This window comes from Corapipo altera, unplaced genomic scaffold (genome assembly GCF_003945725.1).
Source record: "Corapipo altera isolate COAL_440 unplaced genomic scaffold, ASM394572v1 56, whole genome shotgun sequence".
In the NCBI taxonomy this organism is placed as follows: Eukaryota; Metazoa; Chordata; class Aves; order Passeriformes; family Pipridae; genus Corapipo; species Corapipo altera.
In genome coordinates this window covers 6,080,215-6,096,983 of record NW_020884896.1, presented here as the reverse complement: position 1 = coordinate 6,096,983, position 16,769 = coordinate 6,080,215, and the positions used below count along the sequence as shown (strand labels likewise).

The window sequence follows — 16,769 nt, the reverse complement described above, 5'->3', positions numbered from 1 at the left end:
CCATTGTCTCATCAAGTAACATGTACTATTCTAGTACTAGTCCGGAAGGCATGTTCCCAGCACTAAATCTGGGTTGAGGAAAAAAAAAGGGGATTAATAACATTCAGCTCTACCTCTTCAAATATCCACTTTGTTCATACCCCTATTCCAGGGAGCAAATCAATTAAAAAAGTCAACTATCCTTTGATCTCGCAGCTGGTATGGCCACACAGCTCAAAAATGCTTTTACCTTCATGTCCCACTGAAAAAAAAATCTTTTAATTCTTAATTTTTATAACATCCTAAACAGATCTTTATCTCATAAAGCAATCTTTCACCAGAAGACCCAATTTTGATCCTCCCCAGTCACTACTCCTCCTGGTAGGCTGAACTTGATGGGAGAGCAGAGTTTGAAAGCTCTCCCACATCATCCAGCGCTAACCCAGTTGGGAGGTGAGAGTAAAGAAGCTCTGCCTCAGATCAATTCTCCATGTGCCAAGATCATAAATGTGGAAGTTCTGCTGGCAAAAAAAGAAAAAGAAAAAAAAAATCATCCAGTTTGAGCACTATGTCCCTTCCCCTGCATGGCAGAAAGAGGCTCATCTTACTGGGATGTACAGGCAGATGCAGTACTAAACAGGAAGTGGGGCTTGCCTTCAGTAATGCTCAGCTATAAACCTACTTCCAATTTTTTTCCCCCCATTTTCTTTGATTGAAATCAGTCCTTCTTGCAAATGCTAAATGAATTTCCTTCAATGTTTCAAAAAAACCATTCCAAATCTAGCACAGTTCAAGCACAGTCTCATCCCACAACCTGTGCAGGCAAACACAGATAGACCTCAGCACAAAGAGCGCTGCTCTCCGTAGGTGGCCCACATATTTCATTAAGGGTACTAACTACCGCCAACAAATGACATTTGGAAGCCAAGTCTGCAGTGCCTGGGAGGAGGAAAAAATATTTCCCTTTGGTGACCGTAGCTTCAAGGGAGGTCTGCCTCCAGCAGTCACACCCAAGGCTTAGAGGGTTCTGAAGTATTGCAAAGTCATTCAAGGGACACCCTCAATGGGGCACCTAAACAGGCATAATGCTTGGTTTAACTGGGTTTTTTGCCTGGGAAATAGAGAATTAAACTTTACAAGATCGCATTTGTGTATATGCTTCTTAAAAATGTCTCTGCAATTTTTTAACTCATTGGTCAAATTCAGTCAAGTCCTTCAAAGGAAGACTTGTCCCCAAAATGTCACATCTCTACAAAGTACGCAAAACCAAACAGCCAGACAGAAGAGAAGGATGTATAGGTGCTCACAGTAATCAAGTTTCAGTAGAAGCACAACTCTATTACTAGACACCAGACAACCCACACAGGAGAGGCTTATTTAAAGTACCTTCATTTTGTGAAAAGCTCAGTCTAACTCATTATCCTTATAGGCACGAAAAAATCTAACCACAATTCAGCTGTAAAATTAAGTACTTTATTAGAAATTGTTAGCCATAGATAAATTCTATGTATTTTAGACTAAGAATTTTAAAAGTAGAGTGTTAGCTCTCATATATTTTAGCTCTCATAAAGAACCGATATATTTTAGTAAGGTTGAAAGTTCCCAAGGGAAAGTGCATAGTTTATAATTTCTTGAGAAGATTTGTTACAGGCAAGAATTTCGATAAAACACAGACAGTTGCTTGCACCCATGAAGAGATGATAAAAGTGAGAAAGAAGACAAAACAGATGAGACAAGACTGGGTTTAGGTCTTGAACCAGGTATAGAAGGCAGAAAACTGCACCAGAACCAAGGAGGCAAGGGAAAAACAAGTGATTTGAGGGGGGCATGCTGTGGGGGAAAATGGAGTGGGACACGTGAGGTAATCCTTGAATCTGTAATTAGAGAATGGTATAAAGTTATGAAACCTGTGTGATTCCAGATGCACCCTCTGGGATTTTTTCTGATGGACACGGCACTGCAATAACTGTGTGTGCTTTTTGGCTTTCTATACTCAAAACGAGTCTAGAGAGTTTCTTCTCTGACTTTTCAGCATCAACGAGACAAATCCTTTAAAAACCAGATTTTGCCCCCCCATGCAGCTAAACTACTCATTCCAGCTCTGATAGATTCTCAAATAAGCTATCATTAAAAGAAAATAGCTTTTTTTGTCACAGAACTCCCTAATTCCATTGCCTCTTCCTTCCCACTCCGCCATGAACCTTCTCCTTCCCTCTGCCTCAGACAAAAGACCAAACAAACAAACAAGACCTAGGAAGAAAAAGGAAGCTCAGAGTATGGTCCCCACCTGGGACTCTCTCTCCTCCAAGTCCTAACTCTTGTACCTCTTTCCTAAACTGATGCTCACTAATATCCTCATCCATGTTATTCCCTTTAGCTGGGGCAGATGCTCCACCTCCAGCAACTCTATGAAGAAGAAACATTTCTTCAGTACACTGGCTTAAGTTCAATTCCCCCAGATGAAGCCAAGGCAACACGAAGCAGGAAGTTATGGAGACCTAGAAGAAGCCTTTCAGGTGACTGTAAACCTCTACAAACAACCCATCACATCATCAGCATCACAAAGTCTGACCCAGGAACAGAACCACTGTTTCCTGATCTTCAGTTTATGTCCCCAGCACTCAACCTTATTTCCCTGTTCCATGTGCTGAAGTAGCTACCACACAGCCATCCCTGACACAGCAGGTGTCCTTCAACTTCAGAGCTAACAGCCTAGAAAACAAAACCAGGATGAATAAGGAAGGGTTTACATATCTATGCAATTATTTAAGAAAGTCCTCAGGTTCCTCTGTGTGAAATATGCTTCAACATTACACTTGAAAGCAACTGGACACCATGAAAAATGGAGAAAAACCTTGACTTTTAAACTATTTTCTTTGAATTCCAGGCTCAACTCCCAAACCAAAGTGATTTGATCTTTAATCTCTCAAGGTAGACATACTGAACTCTAAAAATCTCGTCTGAAATATGGATCCACAACAAAAACCACCTCTCTCTAACTTACTGTCTTCCAAAAGGCCCCCTATTTTATCCCATTTTCATGAAAACAAAGAGGGGCAGAGTCAGTCTTCACCATTTTTAAAGCATTCACTGTCACTTTGGAGTTTGGTGTAATATTTCAGCAGTTCTTTAGGCATGTGGTTTATAAATCACTTAGGGACCCATTAAATAGCAAAATTTAAGGCTAAAGGCTGGCAAGCTGAGGGCAGTGAGCTTTTAAATTCATGAAAGGCTACAGAACTAAGAGGCCACTAAAGTGACAGCTGTCAGCACCACTCTGTCCCATATTCATGCAGGTTCAAAGGAGAAGCCAGCACGCACTCAAAAGAAAGAGAGCACTCGTTCCAACTTTCAGGCTATTTTCTAAATACTCTTTTCAAACTCCTTTTATACTCAGAAAAAGCCTTCCAGAAAACATCCACCCCTCTGCAAGCCTTGCATTTGTTACCTGATCCAGTTTTGCGCTCCTTTTTCTTCTACCCAGCTCTAACAAGCATCCTTGCCCTTTTACAAGTTAAGATCATTCAGAGGATCTATACAAGCAAGCAGAACACAAGCTGGACTGGAGATCTTGAAAGGCTCATGCTTACCCTCACCTTTAATAGGGAGGCACCACCCACAGAGACAACACATTATCCCGGCATGCACCGCTCCCTCCTGACCCAAATGGTAAGCAGCACAAATCAAAAGGACCACAGCAAGTTGGAACCTGTTGTCTCAGCGGGTGGTACCCTGCATCTGTAATAGAGATGAAGGCAGCTGTAATCTCTTTGGGTTTATGCAAATGGGATGCTGCACTTCAGCTCCTGGCCAGCCACCATGGAAAAAAAGCAAAACCAAAAAAACCCCAAAACCCCACCACACTTGTCAATCTGAGGATGGTGTAGTAAACATCAAAACACAGCTGATCTGTTTCTTCTTGGGATGTGGGAAGGCCACAAATAGAAATCTTATCTCTTAACCTAGTCATAACTTAAGCTTCGCTTTCTATTGTAGCTCTGAATCACAACCCTGCAATTTTAATACAAATAAGACTACTGAAGGTGTTCAGGAATTCTATCACATCATGGGTTTCATTTTCCATGTATTTCTTTAAATTGTTAACAAAAAGGGTAAGCACTGGAATGCCAGAACAGTTAAGTGAAGATTCAGCCTTGGCCTTAGAGCAAACTGGTGACAGAAGTTAGTCTGATGAAAACTCACATTCCTTCTTAGCTCCCTGGACAGCCCTACAAACCCCTGTGTCAGCACAATCCAGGGCTGGAACACATCCTGGTACTGCAGTATCACAGAATGGGTAAGGTTGGAAGAGACCACAGGGGGTCACCTGGTCCAACCTTCTGCTCAAGCAGGGTCATCCTAGAGCACATGGTACAGAACTGCAGCCAGACGGTTCTTGAGTATCTCCAGCGAGGGAAACTCCACATCTTCTCTGGGCCATCTGTTCCAGTGCTTGGTCACCTGCACAGGAAGTTGAATATGAATTCTTCCTCATATTCAGGTGGAACTTCCTATGCGTCCGTTTCTGCCCATTGCCTCTTGTCCTACTGCTTGGCACCACCGAGAAAAGTCTGGCTCCATCCTCTTGACATCCTCCCTTCAGACACTTAGACAATGATGAGGTCCCCTCTCAGACATTTCTTCTCCAGGCTGAACAGGCCCAGCTCTCTCAGCCTTTCCTCATAAGAGAGATGCTCCAGTTCCTTAATCATCCACATGGACTCACTCCATGTCTCTCTTGTACTGAGGAGGACAGAACTGGGCATGGCACTTCAGATTGGGACAAACTAGGGCAGAGTAGAGGGGCAGGATCACCTCCCTTGACCTGCTGGCAATGCTCTTCCTAATGTACCCCGGGATACCATTGGCCTTCTTGATCACAAGGACACGCTGCTGGCTCATGCACAGCTTGTTGTCTACAAGGACCCCCAGGTCCTTCCCTGCAGAGCTAAATTCCAACAGGTCAGCCCCCAACCTGTGCTGGTGTCTGGGGTTATTCCTCCCCAGTTGAAGGATCCTGCATTTGCCGTTGTTGAATTTCAGACAGTTCTTCTCTGCCCATCCCTCCAACTTGTTGAGGCCCTTCTGAAGGGCTGCACAGCATTCTGGGGTATCACAGAATCACAGAATATGCTGAGTTGGAAGGAACCCACAAGGATCACCGAGTCCAACTCCTGGTCCTGCACAGGACCATCCATCCCCAAGAGTCACACCATGTGCCCAAGAGTATTATGCAAGCACTTTTTGAACTCTGTCAGGCTTGGTGCTGTGACCACTTCCCTGGGGAGCCTGTTCCAGCACCCAACAACCCTCTGGATGAAGAACCTTTTTCTAAGGTTCCAGCCTAAACCTCCCTGGGGCAACTTCAGGCCATTCCCTCAGATCCTGTCACTGGTCACCACAGAGAAGAGATCAGTGTCTGCCCCTGTTGCCAGCTTTGTGTCATAAGTGAACTTGCTGAGGAGGCATCAACCCCCTTCAACCAAGTCATTGATGGAGAAGTTAAACAATACTGGGCCCAGTATTGAACCTTGGGGGACACCACTAATGACAGGCCTCCAACTAAACCCTGTGCCACTGATTATGGCCCTCTGGTTGTTCAGCCAGTTTTCAATCCACCTCACTGTCCACATATCCTGAGTTTGCCTATGAGGATGTTGTGAGAGACAGTGTTGAAAGCCTTGTTGAAGTCAAGGTAGACAATATCCACTGCTCTCCCTTCACCCATCCAGGTAGTTGTTTCATCATGGAAAGCCAGGTTGGTCAAGCCCAATTCACCTTTAGTGAATCCATGCTGACTGTTCCTGATCACCTTTTTGTCATCCCTGTAAACAGAGACGGCCTCCAGAATGAGTGGCTCCATCCCCTTTCCAGGGATTGATGTGAGGCTGTTTGAAAACTGGGGTGACATTTCCTTTATTCCAGTCTTCAGGCACCTCTCCTGACCTCCACAGCCTTCCACAGACAATCGTGAACGGCCTAGTTACGCTGTCTATCAGCTCTCTCAGCACTCGTGGATGCATCCCATCAGGGCCCATGGATTGTGGATATCAAGTTTTCCTTGGTGTTCCATAACCCAATCCTCCTTGACCAAGATAAAGTCTTCCTTCCAACATTCCTTTATCCTGGTCTCCTGGGCCAGAGATTCCTAGAGGCTGGTCTTGTCAGTGAAGACCAATGCAAAGATGGCTTTCAGCAGTAGCTGAAGCTGATGTTGCCACTGATGGAGTCAGATTCCAGCTAAGTCTGCTGATGCTGCCTTCCTCAAGCACCTGTTCTCCATGTGGAGCTGTAAAATTAAGTACTTTTTTAGAAATTGTGAGCCATAGAATTTATGAATTTTAGACTAAGCATTTTAGAAGGAAAGTGCTAGCCATAAAACCCATGTATTTTAGTAAGATTGGAAGTTCTCAAGGGAAAGTGCATAGTTTATAATTTCTTGTGAAGATTCTTTACAGGCAAGAATTTTGATAAAAACAGAGATGGTTGCTTGCACTTGTGAGGAGGCAGATAGAAAGCAAGAAAGACGATGAAACAGGTCCATGGGACTGGGTTTAGGCCTTGAACCAGTTCCAAAAGGCAGGAAGCCATGACAGAACCAAGGAGTCAAGAGAACAACATAGCAAGAAAGACATTAATGCCCAGCATCAGGGGCTGCTTTACGACCTTCGAAGCAATTCAAGGGGGCGGGTGGAAAATGGGCTGGAACAGGTGAGGTAATCCTTGAATCTGTAATTAGAGAGTTGTTTAAAGTTATGAAACCTGTGTGATTTGGGCTGTGTACTGCAGCTGCATACTTTGGGATTTTTTCTGATGCACCTGGCGCTGAAATAAACGTGTGTGCTTTTTGCCGACGGCCTGGCATCGGAGCACGAATCTGCAATTGCCAGCTGAGGCACGGTGCTTTGTGCAGATGCACAGGGATATGTTCCCTTCTACTGGCATTGCTGTGGGTGTTGCTGCTGGCAAGGGGTGCAGAAGGGCACAGGACCCGTCATCTCCTCTCCTGCAACGGAACCGGCCAGATGGTCCCTGCCCGCTGACACGCTGCACTCACCACTGCAGTGCAGAATCTCCTCAGAAAGCAAGAGGAGTCTGATAAAAGGCTCTACTTTAACCCTGCTGAATAGATTCAAGAAGTTACACATTTGTTTTAATTTGAAAGGAGATAAAAAAAAGCTAAAAACAGAGTATAACTTGCAAAAACATCCTGGAAGGGTTTCTGCTGCCACTCAAGTTGTGCAACATGCTCAACTGGAGAGACTTATTTCCATGCAAGCAGCTTGGCATGAAATCCCACCGAAAGGCCTGTGGTTCCCTAATGCTGTCATGACGTCATGATTTAGGATTTTTAGAGCTATCAGCCCAGCACAGCTGGTGTCATGGTTGCAATTATACCATGAAACACTGAGGGGTTTTAAATGAAAAAGGTTTCCCTGTTTGAAATTCTTAGATTTCTTCCATGTTATTCTGTGGATTCTTAAAGCCAGACCAGTTCTGTAAGCAGAGTATAGCTGACATTTAAGTAGAGCAGGAAACAGTGCTGCTTTAACTGAAAATAAATCTGTCAACAAGGAGGCACAGGGAGAGCTCCACTTCAGACTTTTCAGGTTCTTATTAAAAAATATAAATTAAAGTCAACATTTTCACATTATTTGCTACATCTGTTTGCTATTCCATTATAAATAAAAATACAGGGGCCTCTAATTCAGTGTTAGTTCACCCAACAAAATCAAAAAGTCCTTTTTATTTAATACTGCATGATAATTGTTCTAGATTGTACTGTATTACCAGAGGAGGCCCACAAGAAATAAGCTACGCATTACCCTAAGTCAAGCTGGACAACTAAAAAGACCTTTGTCAGTGTACTATTCTTCCCTTTCTAAAGGATGAAGGACAGCAAGGTTATGGAAGCACATCCCCATTGTAGGAACCTTGCTGACTGTCACAAGCAGATCCATCTCTCCAGTCTTTGCAGAGAGAGATGGGAAACAAAAAAACCCACAAACTCACTCCTATCTCCAGGGGCCAGGGCAGTTGAGCAGAGTTCAGTGCCACATCAGCTTTAAAGGAAATATGGTAAAGATTTAAACAACTCCCCTGTCACCCTATGCCCCTGCCAACCATTCTGCAGCATGTTTTACCTGGGACAGTAGAACCCCAAAGCCCTTCAAGCAACAAAGAGACTGATACCCATTTTCTTAAACAAAAGCTTTATTAAATTCCCTGTTGGAGAATAAGAGCTTCCTGAGCGCATAGGAAATCCACCACATTCCTGCAGTGTGCACGTAGGTCTGGTCTGGTGAAGTGCAGTTCCCATTGCCATCACATTTCAAGAGTAGTTAGCGAACAGCAATTGCTCTTGGGAGTAAGAATTGCTGGTGAGTGCTCAGCTCCTTTGAAAATCGTCTCTCGGGCAGTCTACAGTGCTCAGCTACCCGGTGATAACTTCGGCTTTAGTGTTTAAGAGATGTGTAGGTCTTGACAGGTCTACCACATGCATAATTGTATATTAAGACTTTTGGACACAAGAGCAGAACCCACCCACTTGACAGCACAAGTAGTATTAAGTTTTGTAGCCCCAAGAATGAGGCCAAATTAAAGGCAACTGCAGACAGCTTAACATCTCAGGGTAAGTGCTCTGGAGCCAGGAAGACTGTTCCAGCCACACAGAGAGAAGGGAAACACATGCATGTACTCAGGGCACAGAGATCACTTTGATGGATCTGAGCAGGCCTGTGCTGAAGAAGTTGCAGCCAATATCCCAAAAGCAGCACAGCAATGATGGTTTACTATTTGCATGCAGTGCCCAGCTGCAGCAGCCTCTACCAGTGTGGTGCCAGGGGCAGCCAAGGCACACCAGCTCCCTTAAGCTTCTGCCAAGGGTCACATCCAGGCAGGGCAGTCGGGGACTTCAGACCTCCCAGAGCATGGCACAGGCTTTCCTCCTGCTTCACTCAGCAAGCCTTGGAAATCACCAGCAGCTTGTGTCTAGAGATGGGAGTTTAATTCCTGTGCCCTGCAACCAGCAAAAGGCATGTCCCACTACCTCAATCCAAATTTCCAGACCAAACCATATGACAGTATGAAGAGTTAGGAGGTCTCATGCCAGGAAATGATGTAAAGTTGTGACATTCCACCTGTGTGACACTTTCGATCCTCCACCCCCAAGTTTTCCACTACAGAAGCACGACAGGTTTTGGGAGTGAGAAGTCAGAGCACGTACCAGGACAAAGGAAGCTGTGTCTTTACAGAATTTGCATCTTCATTCACAAAAACACAACACCCTTCATGTCTTCAGCTGAGAACCTCATGTCCACCCATGTCCCTCACCCAAAACCATCAGAAAAGAGTCTGAGCAAAGAGAACAGTCTCATTACGGAAAAAACTCGGGCTGACAAGTCACCAAAGAAGTCAGCACAGCTCTACTCTCTCCAAAATCAGTCTCATCACAACAAGGTGGGCAAACACAGGTCATCTAATCTTGGTAACCTCAGATTTTCGGTTGCATAGATGAAATATCACGATCTGAGAACAAAGGCACCATGTGAAGGCCTGCATGTCCATGCTAGGGTCTCTCGTAGAAGCAAGGGAAGGAAGCCTTTAACTTCATTTCTTTCACTTGCCCTACTTTTCCTCTGCCCCTGTTACTAATGACTGGAGTTAGTTGTTAGACGTGTTGATTAAATGTCCCAGGCAGATCCCTGTGACACTTAAGTCCCTTATAAACTACAGCCTTAAGAGATTTGTCTTCTGAAAAACAGTTCTGTAATCACATACACAAGGAGGAAAAACAAAACAGGAGAAACTGCCTTGAGGACACGGGTAAGGTTAAAGAGACTGCCTGACTGCTGCTGTTGCAAGAGAAGCATTTGGGTGAAAAAAAAATGGTGGCTGAATCTTAACCAAGGTAAACAAAAGGAGGAAAGCTTGGGTGAGCAAACTGGGGCCTTTGCTGCAACATTCATCAAGGACATTTACCCTGCAACTATGAAACAATGCATAGAGAGTTTCAATAAACAGCAACAGCAGAAACCTTGTGGCATTTCTGGCTGGATAAAAGGCCATATTCACAGCCCTGAGATCATGTCTGCTTAGCTACTGCTACTCACTTTAACTGGAGTTAAGAAGCAAGGTCAATTAAAGAAAGACAAGGGTAAGATTAGCTCACACTGCCTGCTTGGTCTGAAACAAAATGTCTGCTAGAAACCATCCATACCAAGAATCTAAGATAATAATTTAATTACTGGAGAAAAGACAGTCAAATAATTAGAATTTTAGGCTTCTAATACACAAACTGGCACTTTATACAGCAGCCACTGGGGTGGCAGCCTGCTGACAGTAACACTGCTGCGCCAGCAACAGCAAAAATGCCCTTACAGCAGTTTTCCAGAGGAAGGCATTTAACATGCACAGGGAGGGGTCAGGATTTAGGCGTATGACCATAACAGACTACCAAGAGTGAAAAACACAACAAGACGGACAGTTAAAAGAAAATTTCCCAACCAGTTAAAAGAAATTAAAAAAAAAACCCAACAAAAAATCATTCGACTTAACACTGAAAAGAAATATATTGCATTCAAAGCCTGCAAAGGGGAACATAGAAATTCTTCTACATACAAGAACAGGCAAACCTCATCCTTTGTGAGACCAGGGCTGGGCTATTCTCAGCAGAAAACCAGCTGTTCAAATAATATGAACAGCAGGACAGGGTTTTACCTACACGGTCCCAAAATGCAACACAAAACACAACATGCAGCTACAGAACTTGAATGGCACTTACTCATGTACCCTGTTGTCTCCATACAAGTCACTTAACCCAAAGCTGACGTAGTGCCAATGTTCAGGAACATTCAGTGCTGGATTTCCCAGGTTTCTGTACATGCTAACATAGTCCAGAGGGTCAGGTCCTCCCAACCTGCATTAAAAACAGAAAGATTACTAGGTAAGTTAGTTTATTCAAGACAAATAGTTAAGTCTCCACAGGTGCTAAAAGAGGTTGTACAAAGACCTGGTTTTAAACACAGCTAGTGACAAAAATTAAATTAGCATGCTCTAGTTACCTCTAAAAAAATAACTGAGGAGAAATGTTGGGTTAAGTCCAGAATGATTCAAGCACAGGAAGGCAAAGCGCATGTGTACAACATACTACAATGTTTTAAAAGTTAAAGCATAAAAACCTCTGGAAAATCATATTAAAGCTTCTACAAAACACAAAGAAAATTGGAAAACTGTACTAGTAAAGAGCAATAGCTGTATCTGCATTGCAACCTCTTAATTCAGTCCAGAGGCACATACCTCAAAAAAAGTGATGCTATTCCTCAAAGGAGAATTTGAAAGGGCTAAGTTTTGAGGAGAGTACTCCATACTTCTGAACACAGAGAAACAAGTTAAAAGAGTGGAGAAGAAAAACATTGATTCAGAAGAATTAGCATCATAACTTCTAAAATACATCACTTGCATTAATCAAGAATGAGTAAAGAGCATCAGTGCATCCCCTACTTCAACACTAGGATGTGTTCCTTAAAATAACATTACTTAAAAGTCAGTGCAGTACAGCCAGGTCACGTTAAGCAGTAATCACCACAACCTGCATCCACCCTTCCTGTTACAAGGCACAGGGAAGCGAGGCCAGTGTGCCAGCAGAGAGCATGGCATGCTCCTCCTGCCACTCCTGTCACATCTGCCCATTCAAGGCAGGACAACTCCCCACTGAGGGACATGCCACACTTGTTTGCTTGCAGTTCACTCTGTCAGTCATAAAACACCTACCACAAGCAGTTACAGAACTGTGTGAGCAGCTGTTTAACTGTTTCCTGACTACAGTTCACTTTGTTTTCAGGAAAAACTCTCAACTGCTCCAAATAAGAAAATCCAAATTAAGATGACCCTCCTTCATTGAAACCACACTAATTCCCCTCATCTGCATTGTCTGTTCAGACCCTGACACAATCATCCGCAGATTGCAGGGCACGCCTGTGCTTCCTTTGCTAGCCCTGGGGGTTTGTGTATCACCAGCAGGCAGTCTCTGTGGCTAGACAGATGGATCCAACCCTAGTGCAGAGAGACACACTATTTGAAATCCTCTGCCACCTTCTTTTGCCCAACCTTATCAGGACTGTCCGAAGTAGCATATCAGCCTGCTATATTAAAGGCTCTTTCCACGGGTGAGCTCTGCTGCCTCCCTCCTACTCCTGCAGGAAAAAAAAGCAGAGCCTTTATCTAACAAGTGACTTTCCCTACGACAGCTTCCACCCTCTGAAGTCACGTAGGGCCACCATGGTGGCTCCAGACCAGTTCCAGTTTCCCCAGCAGGTCAGTCAAGGATGCATCCCAGGATACCGGGGCAGGACAGAGGGGATGAGTAGCCCACCCCCAGTAATGGTACAGAAGTCCATTGGTGAGGGCTACATCACAACTATGCAGCCTTCTCATATGACAAGCAGCATCTTCATGGAGTAAAAGGCAAACTGGTGAGCAAGCCCACGGAATGCAAGTTAGAGCCCGGGATGGAACAAAGTCTGATTCTCAGCAGCCACCTGGGAAATACCCATTCTCAAAATTTAGCAATAGTTTGAAACACTCAGGAAAAAACAAGTCCCCTCTGACACACCCATTCCCCACTTGTTCCCTCTTGCCAGCACAAGGTCGCAGTGGAGGCTGGGATCTCTACCACAAACACCCATTCAGGTGGTTCTGTTCAGAGTGTGGCACCAATGCCCTGGCCAGTGCTCAGGCTCCCAGGGATCCATGATGGAAGTAGCCAAATGGAAGAAATTCCAGTCAGGACAACCACTCACTCCCAAGGAGTGGTAGTGAACAGCAGCAGGCACACACAATTACCACCCTGACTGGGGAGACTCCAGAGTAAGGGAGATCCATACACTGACCAGCAAACCAGTGTGAGAGATTAGTGAGTGGTCAGAGTAGTTGTGTAGGATTTGCAATGAAGGGACCACCTGATAAACAACCAGCACCTCCCACATGCAGAAAACCTGCTTCCAAACTGGGTTTAGTAACACCTTAGATGTCAAACGATCCGTTCTGGAACAATGCTGACACAGGCACTCTGACATGGACAGCTCACAAGACAAACCCTTACACTGCCCTTTTTCAGGACAGGAACTGTTCCACAAGTACATGCTTTTCCCTAGGGCTACTCAAAGGTATTTGTCAGGTCTGATGCAGATGGAAAGTCCTGCCTAGACTGCACCAGGTGAGGTAGACACCTCTCTCTCACTCCTGTCAGCAGCCCTGTGTTTCCTTCCAAAGGCCAAACCTCTCTGGGCTATCCAGGAGGTGACCACAGCGATGCGGCACCAGCCCGCTCAGGGGAGCCAAATTCTGTCCTGTCCAGAGCAGACCTGGACAGAGTTCACTACCCACTGGTTTACATGCTGCTCGATGACCCAAGCAGACTGCCTTTACTCCCTGAGAAATTTGGTAGGCTTGGAAGAGAGGTAAACAAAAAGCCTGCAATGGTGGTGACTAATTAAATTTTGAAAAACACGCATCCAAGCCATAAACCTATCCCAGAACCACTGCAACTGCAGGAGCATCCAGCACGAGCTTTAAGCCAGCTACCTGGAGCACAGCTAGTAGTGTACCCAAGGCTCACCAAAGGTTAGTCAGCACAGATATTCATCCAGTTTCGGTGGCAGGTTTCACTGCTCTAAGGTTGGGTGCCACTGATGCCTATTGTGGTACATCCTCCCACCCACGGCTGCCGAGGCAGGGTTCGACCTTGAATCACAATCTACATATCAGTACATGGTTCACACAAAGAGCTGGAAGCGTTGGAGGATTTTATTAGGAAGAGCTGAACTTCAAAGCCAGAGGTACAGTACAAATTTGTTACATTCTCTATTCATGGAGCTCATTCACAAACAAGAAGGGCAGCCTCGGGGGAAACCCCCGGATTTGCATCTGCACCAAGAGTCTTCTTTTGACTGACGTTTAGAGCGCTCTGAAGTTTCTGTGGAAGTAGAAATGCAAAGCGGGCAGAGGAAACAGATCCACAATGGGAAAAAATTCAAAAATTCCCAATTCATTCACCCTGAGAAGTCCTCAATGCATGGTTCATAGTCACTTCCCAGCAGGTGACAACAGGACTGCTTTTCACAGCTACCTTTTGACAACCCTTCAGAAGTAATCCACGATCCCCAAGTGGCTGCAGACCACAGGTCAGTGCACTGGTTTTTGAGTATATGGCCTAAATTCAAGACAGGTGATGAAAAACCAACAGTCCAGCCCAAAGTATGCCTATTTCAAAACCTGCCACAAAGGAAAGTACATATTTGCTTGTTTCAGCATCAATTCTATGCAACAAGATATTTCACTTAAAGATACTCAACCATGGTTTATAATAAAAGCGGACACTGGACATCAACAGAGAAAAACTTCATCTCAGCACATGGCCTTTATAAACACAGCCAGAAACTCTTCAAAAAGATCGAATCACAAACTCTCTCCCAAGATATGCAAATGGCATTTAAAAAAAGACTAGTTCCATTAAATAACTCACATGGCTAAACTCCTCCATGTAATAGGTATGGAGTTCTGCAGATTCTCCAGCATTACATAGTAAGGATCTGCTCTGACACGCAAGCTGAGGACTGATTTCAGCTACCAGAACAAAAAAAACCACCTCTGTTAACCATAGAGAAACTGATACATATAATTAAAAGCTGATTTAGTGTTACAATATTTCTCCTAAGGCAGGGAATTTAGTTCAGCAATTTCCTCTTTTAATCTAAACCAGCTAATAGCTGGCAGCTCGGGCAGAGGAGGACAGATTAGCAGAGAGTGAGCTGCGGTAGAAGTCATTTTACCAGACTTCACAAAACCAAGCTCCAAGTTTCACCTAACAAAGGGAGGGAAACTATGTGCAGTGTGCACATAAGCTTCACCCTGCACAAGAATTTCCTGCACAGGATAGCAGTAAGAATCTCACCTCTGGTTTCTACAAGCAAAGCTCTCGGCTCTTGTTGCTGAGTTGACAGTCGGAAGAACCACTACGTGGAAAGTGCCAGGATAAACAGGCCTTCACTTTACTTCTTACTTGCAACCTGCCATTACTGCCAATAGCAGTTTTTCCAGTGTTTGAGCTCCAATTGCAGTGAAATCCTAATCAATCCCTTAAGCAAACAAGCAGCAATGTTTCTTCCCAAACAAGGGTCTCTGCCATTTTCCAATATATACCTAAATTTCCCTCAACCCCCACAAATCTTACATCACTCTAGTCAGTGTTGTTTTAAGCTGTTGACAGGAAAGAAGTGCTGACTCCCAAATCGAGGTGACTGGAAACTCCTCAGGATTGAATATCTGAGATTAGAAATGGGTATAAAAACAGACTGATCAGACCATCACCAAAGTACTGATGCACACAATCAGGAAAATATTTGTATTTTGAAGTCTCAGATTTGCAACATCTCGGCCCATTGTGTCAGTTTAAGTATAACCCCCCCCCTAAGCAATAAGGGCTAACAGTACTGTGAAAACCAACAGGAATAGCTTGTGTGTCAGAGCAGCATCAGGGAGGATGTTATTCTGCTGTTCCTCAGGAATCTAACCAGATGGAGTTAAAATGAACTGTAAATAAAGAAGCTGAGCATTGACTAAAGTTTTTCCAAGTGGTGGAGTAGGGACTGGTCAATGTCAGGTACAGCAAACTCTCGGGGGTGACTTTATCGCACTCCTTAGGCCCAGAAGAGGCGGCTGAGCAGCAAAGCCATAGTAAAGAGCAAAAGGAACTCCTCTTCACACGAGGTTAGATGCTAGACACTTACTCCATAGCTAAACATCCGAGTACTTCCTTCATGCCACTCTCCCACATAAACACCGGCTGTTCCCGGTGTCAGACACTGTGTCAGCAGACACTGAGCAGCAGATTCACAGTCTGCGATAACACATGGCTATGCAAGGCCAAGAGAAGCTGGCACTGCCCCGTGGGCTTTACGGGAATGCACAGCGTGTGTCCGGCCTGGGGCCGGAATGCGGGATCACTCCGGTCAGTGCCGGCCACACTGGAACCCCAAGCTCCCGGATACAAGACAAGAGCTCGTGGCTCCCGTCCAGGAGGGGAAACTCCAGCCCCTCACCCTCTGTGGGAATCCTCCAATGAGTAACACACACTCCCCTTTTGTACGACCTGCCCAAGCCACGGCCTTCATCAGCCACCTCTCATTCACGGACCCTTCAAATCACGCCAGAAGCCCCATTACACCCTCCTGTCTTCACTGCAACCCTCCCTACAGCCTTACCCCTATTGCCAGTGCATCCTCCCTAGGACGCCCCCAAACACACCGCCCGGGCACCCAACGCATTCCCAACGCCTCCATCCCATCCCGGCCACAAGAGCATCTCACCCCAAACTCTGGGCACAACTCGCGGTCCCTCTCCCCTTCCTAGGACCCTATCCAGCCCCGCGGCCTCACTCCCTGCAACGTCCCCAGCCCCACTGCTTCTCCCAACCCCACCACTCCTCCCAAACCCTCTCCTATCCCACACAAGGCGCCGGCCCCACCGCTTCCCCCAGCTCCACGCGAGACCCCGGCCCCATCCAGGCCGCCTCACCAGTACTTGAGGATGGCGGTGACCTGGAGCGGGTTGGGCTGGTCGGGGTAGAGGCGGCGGCACTCGCCGTAGATACCGTGCAGCCCCGGCGGGAACAGCGACGGGAAGGACCCGGACGTGGAGCCCGAGCCGGACCCCGGCCCACCCGCGGGGGGCCCCCCGCCCTGCCGCACGCCCTCCATGTCCTGGAGACGACTGGTCCCGGGGGATCCCGG

The 16,769-nt window shown here is 45.6% G+C and overlaps 1 protein-coding gene across 2 annotated transcripts in view; it reads right to left on the bottom strand.

Annotated features, from left to right (window-relative positions):
* The window catches only part of SUFU (SUFU negative regulator of hedgehog signaling), a 98,522-nt gene extending 81,753 nt beyond the window's left edge, over positions 1-16,769 (bottom strand). Inside the window, exons 1-2 of one of the 2 annotated variants that reach the window (XM_027647906.1) lie at positions 16,555-16,769; positions 10,763-10,897 (exon numbers count right to left, since the gene is read on the bottom strand). In XM_027647906.1, the coding sequence (XP_027503707.1) occupies positions 10,763-10,897; positions 16,555-16,736 (317 nt within the window). In that variant the 5' untranslated portion in view covers positions 16,737-16,769. The remainder of the gene's footprint in view (positions 1-10,762; positions 10,898-16,554) is intronic. The other variant, XM_027647907.1, reaches the window with a different exon arrangement.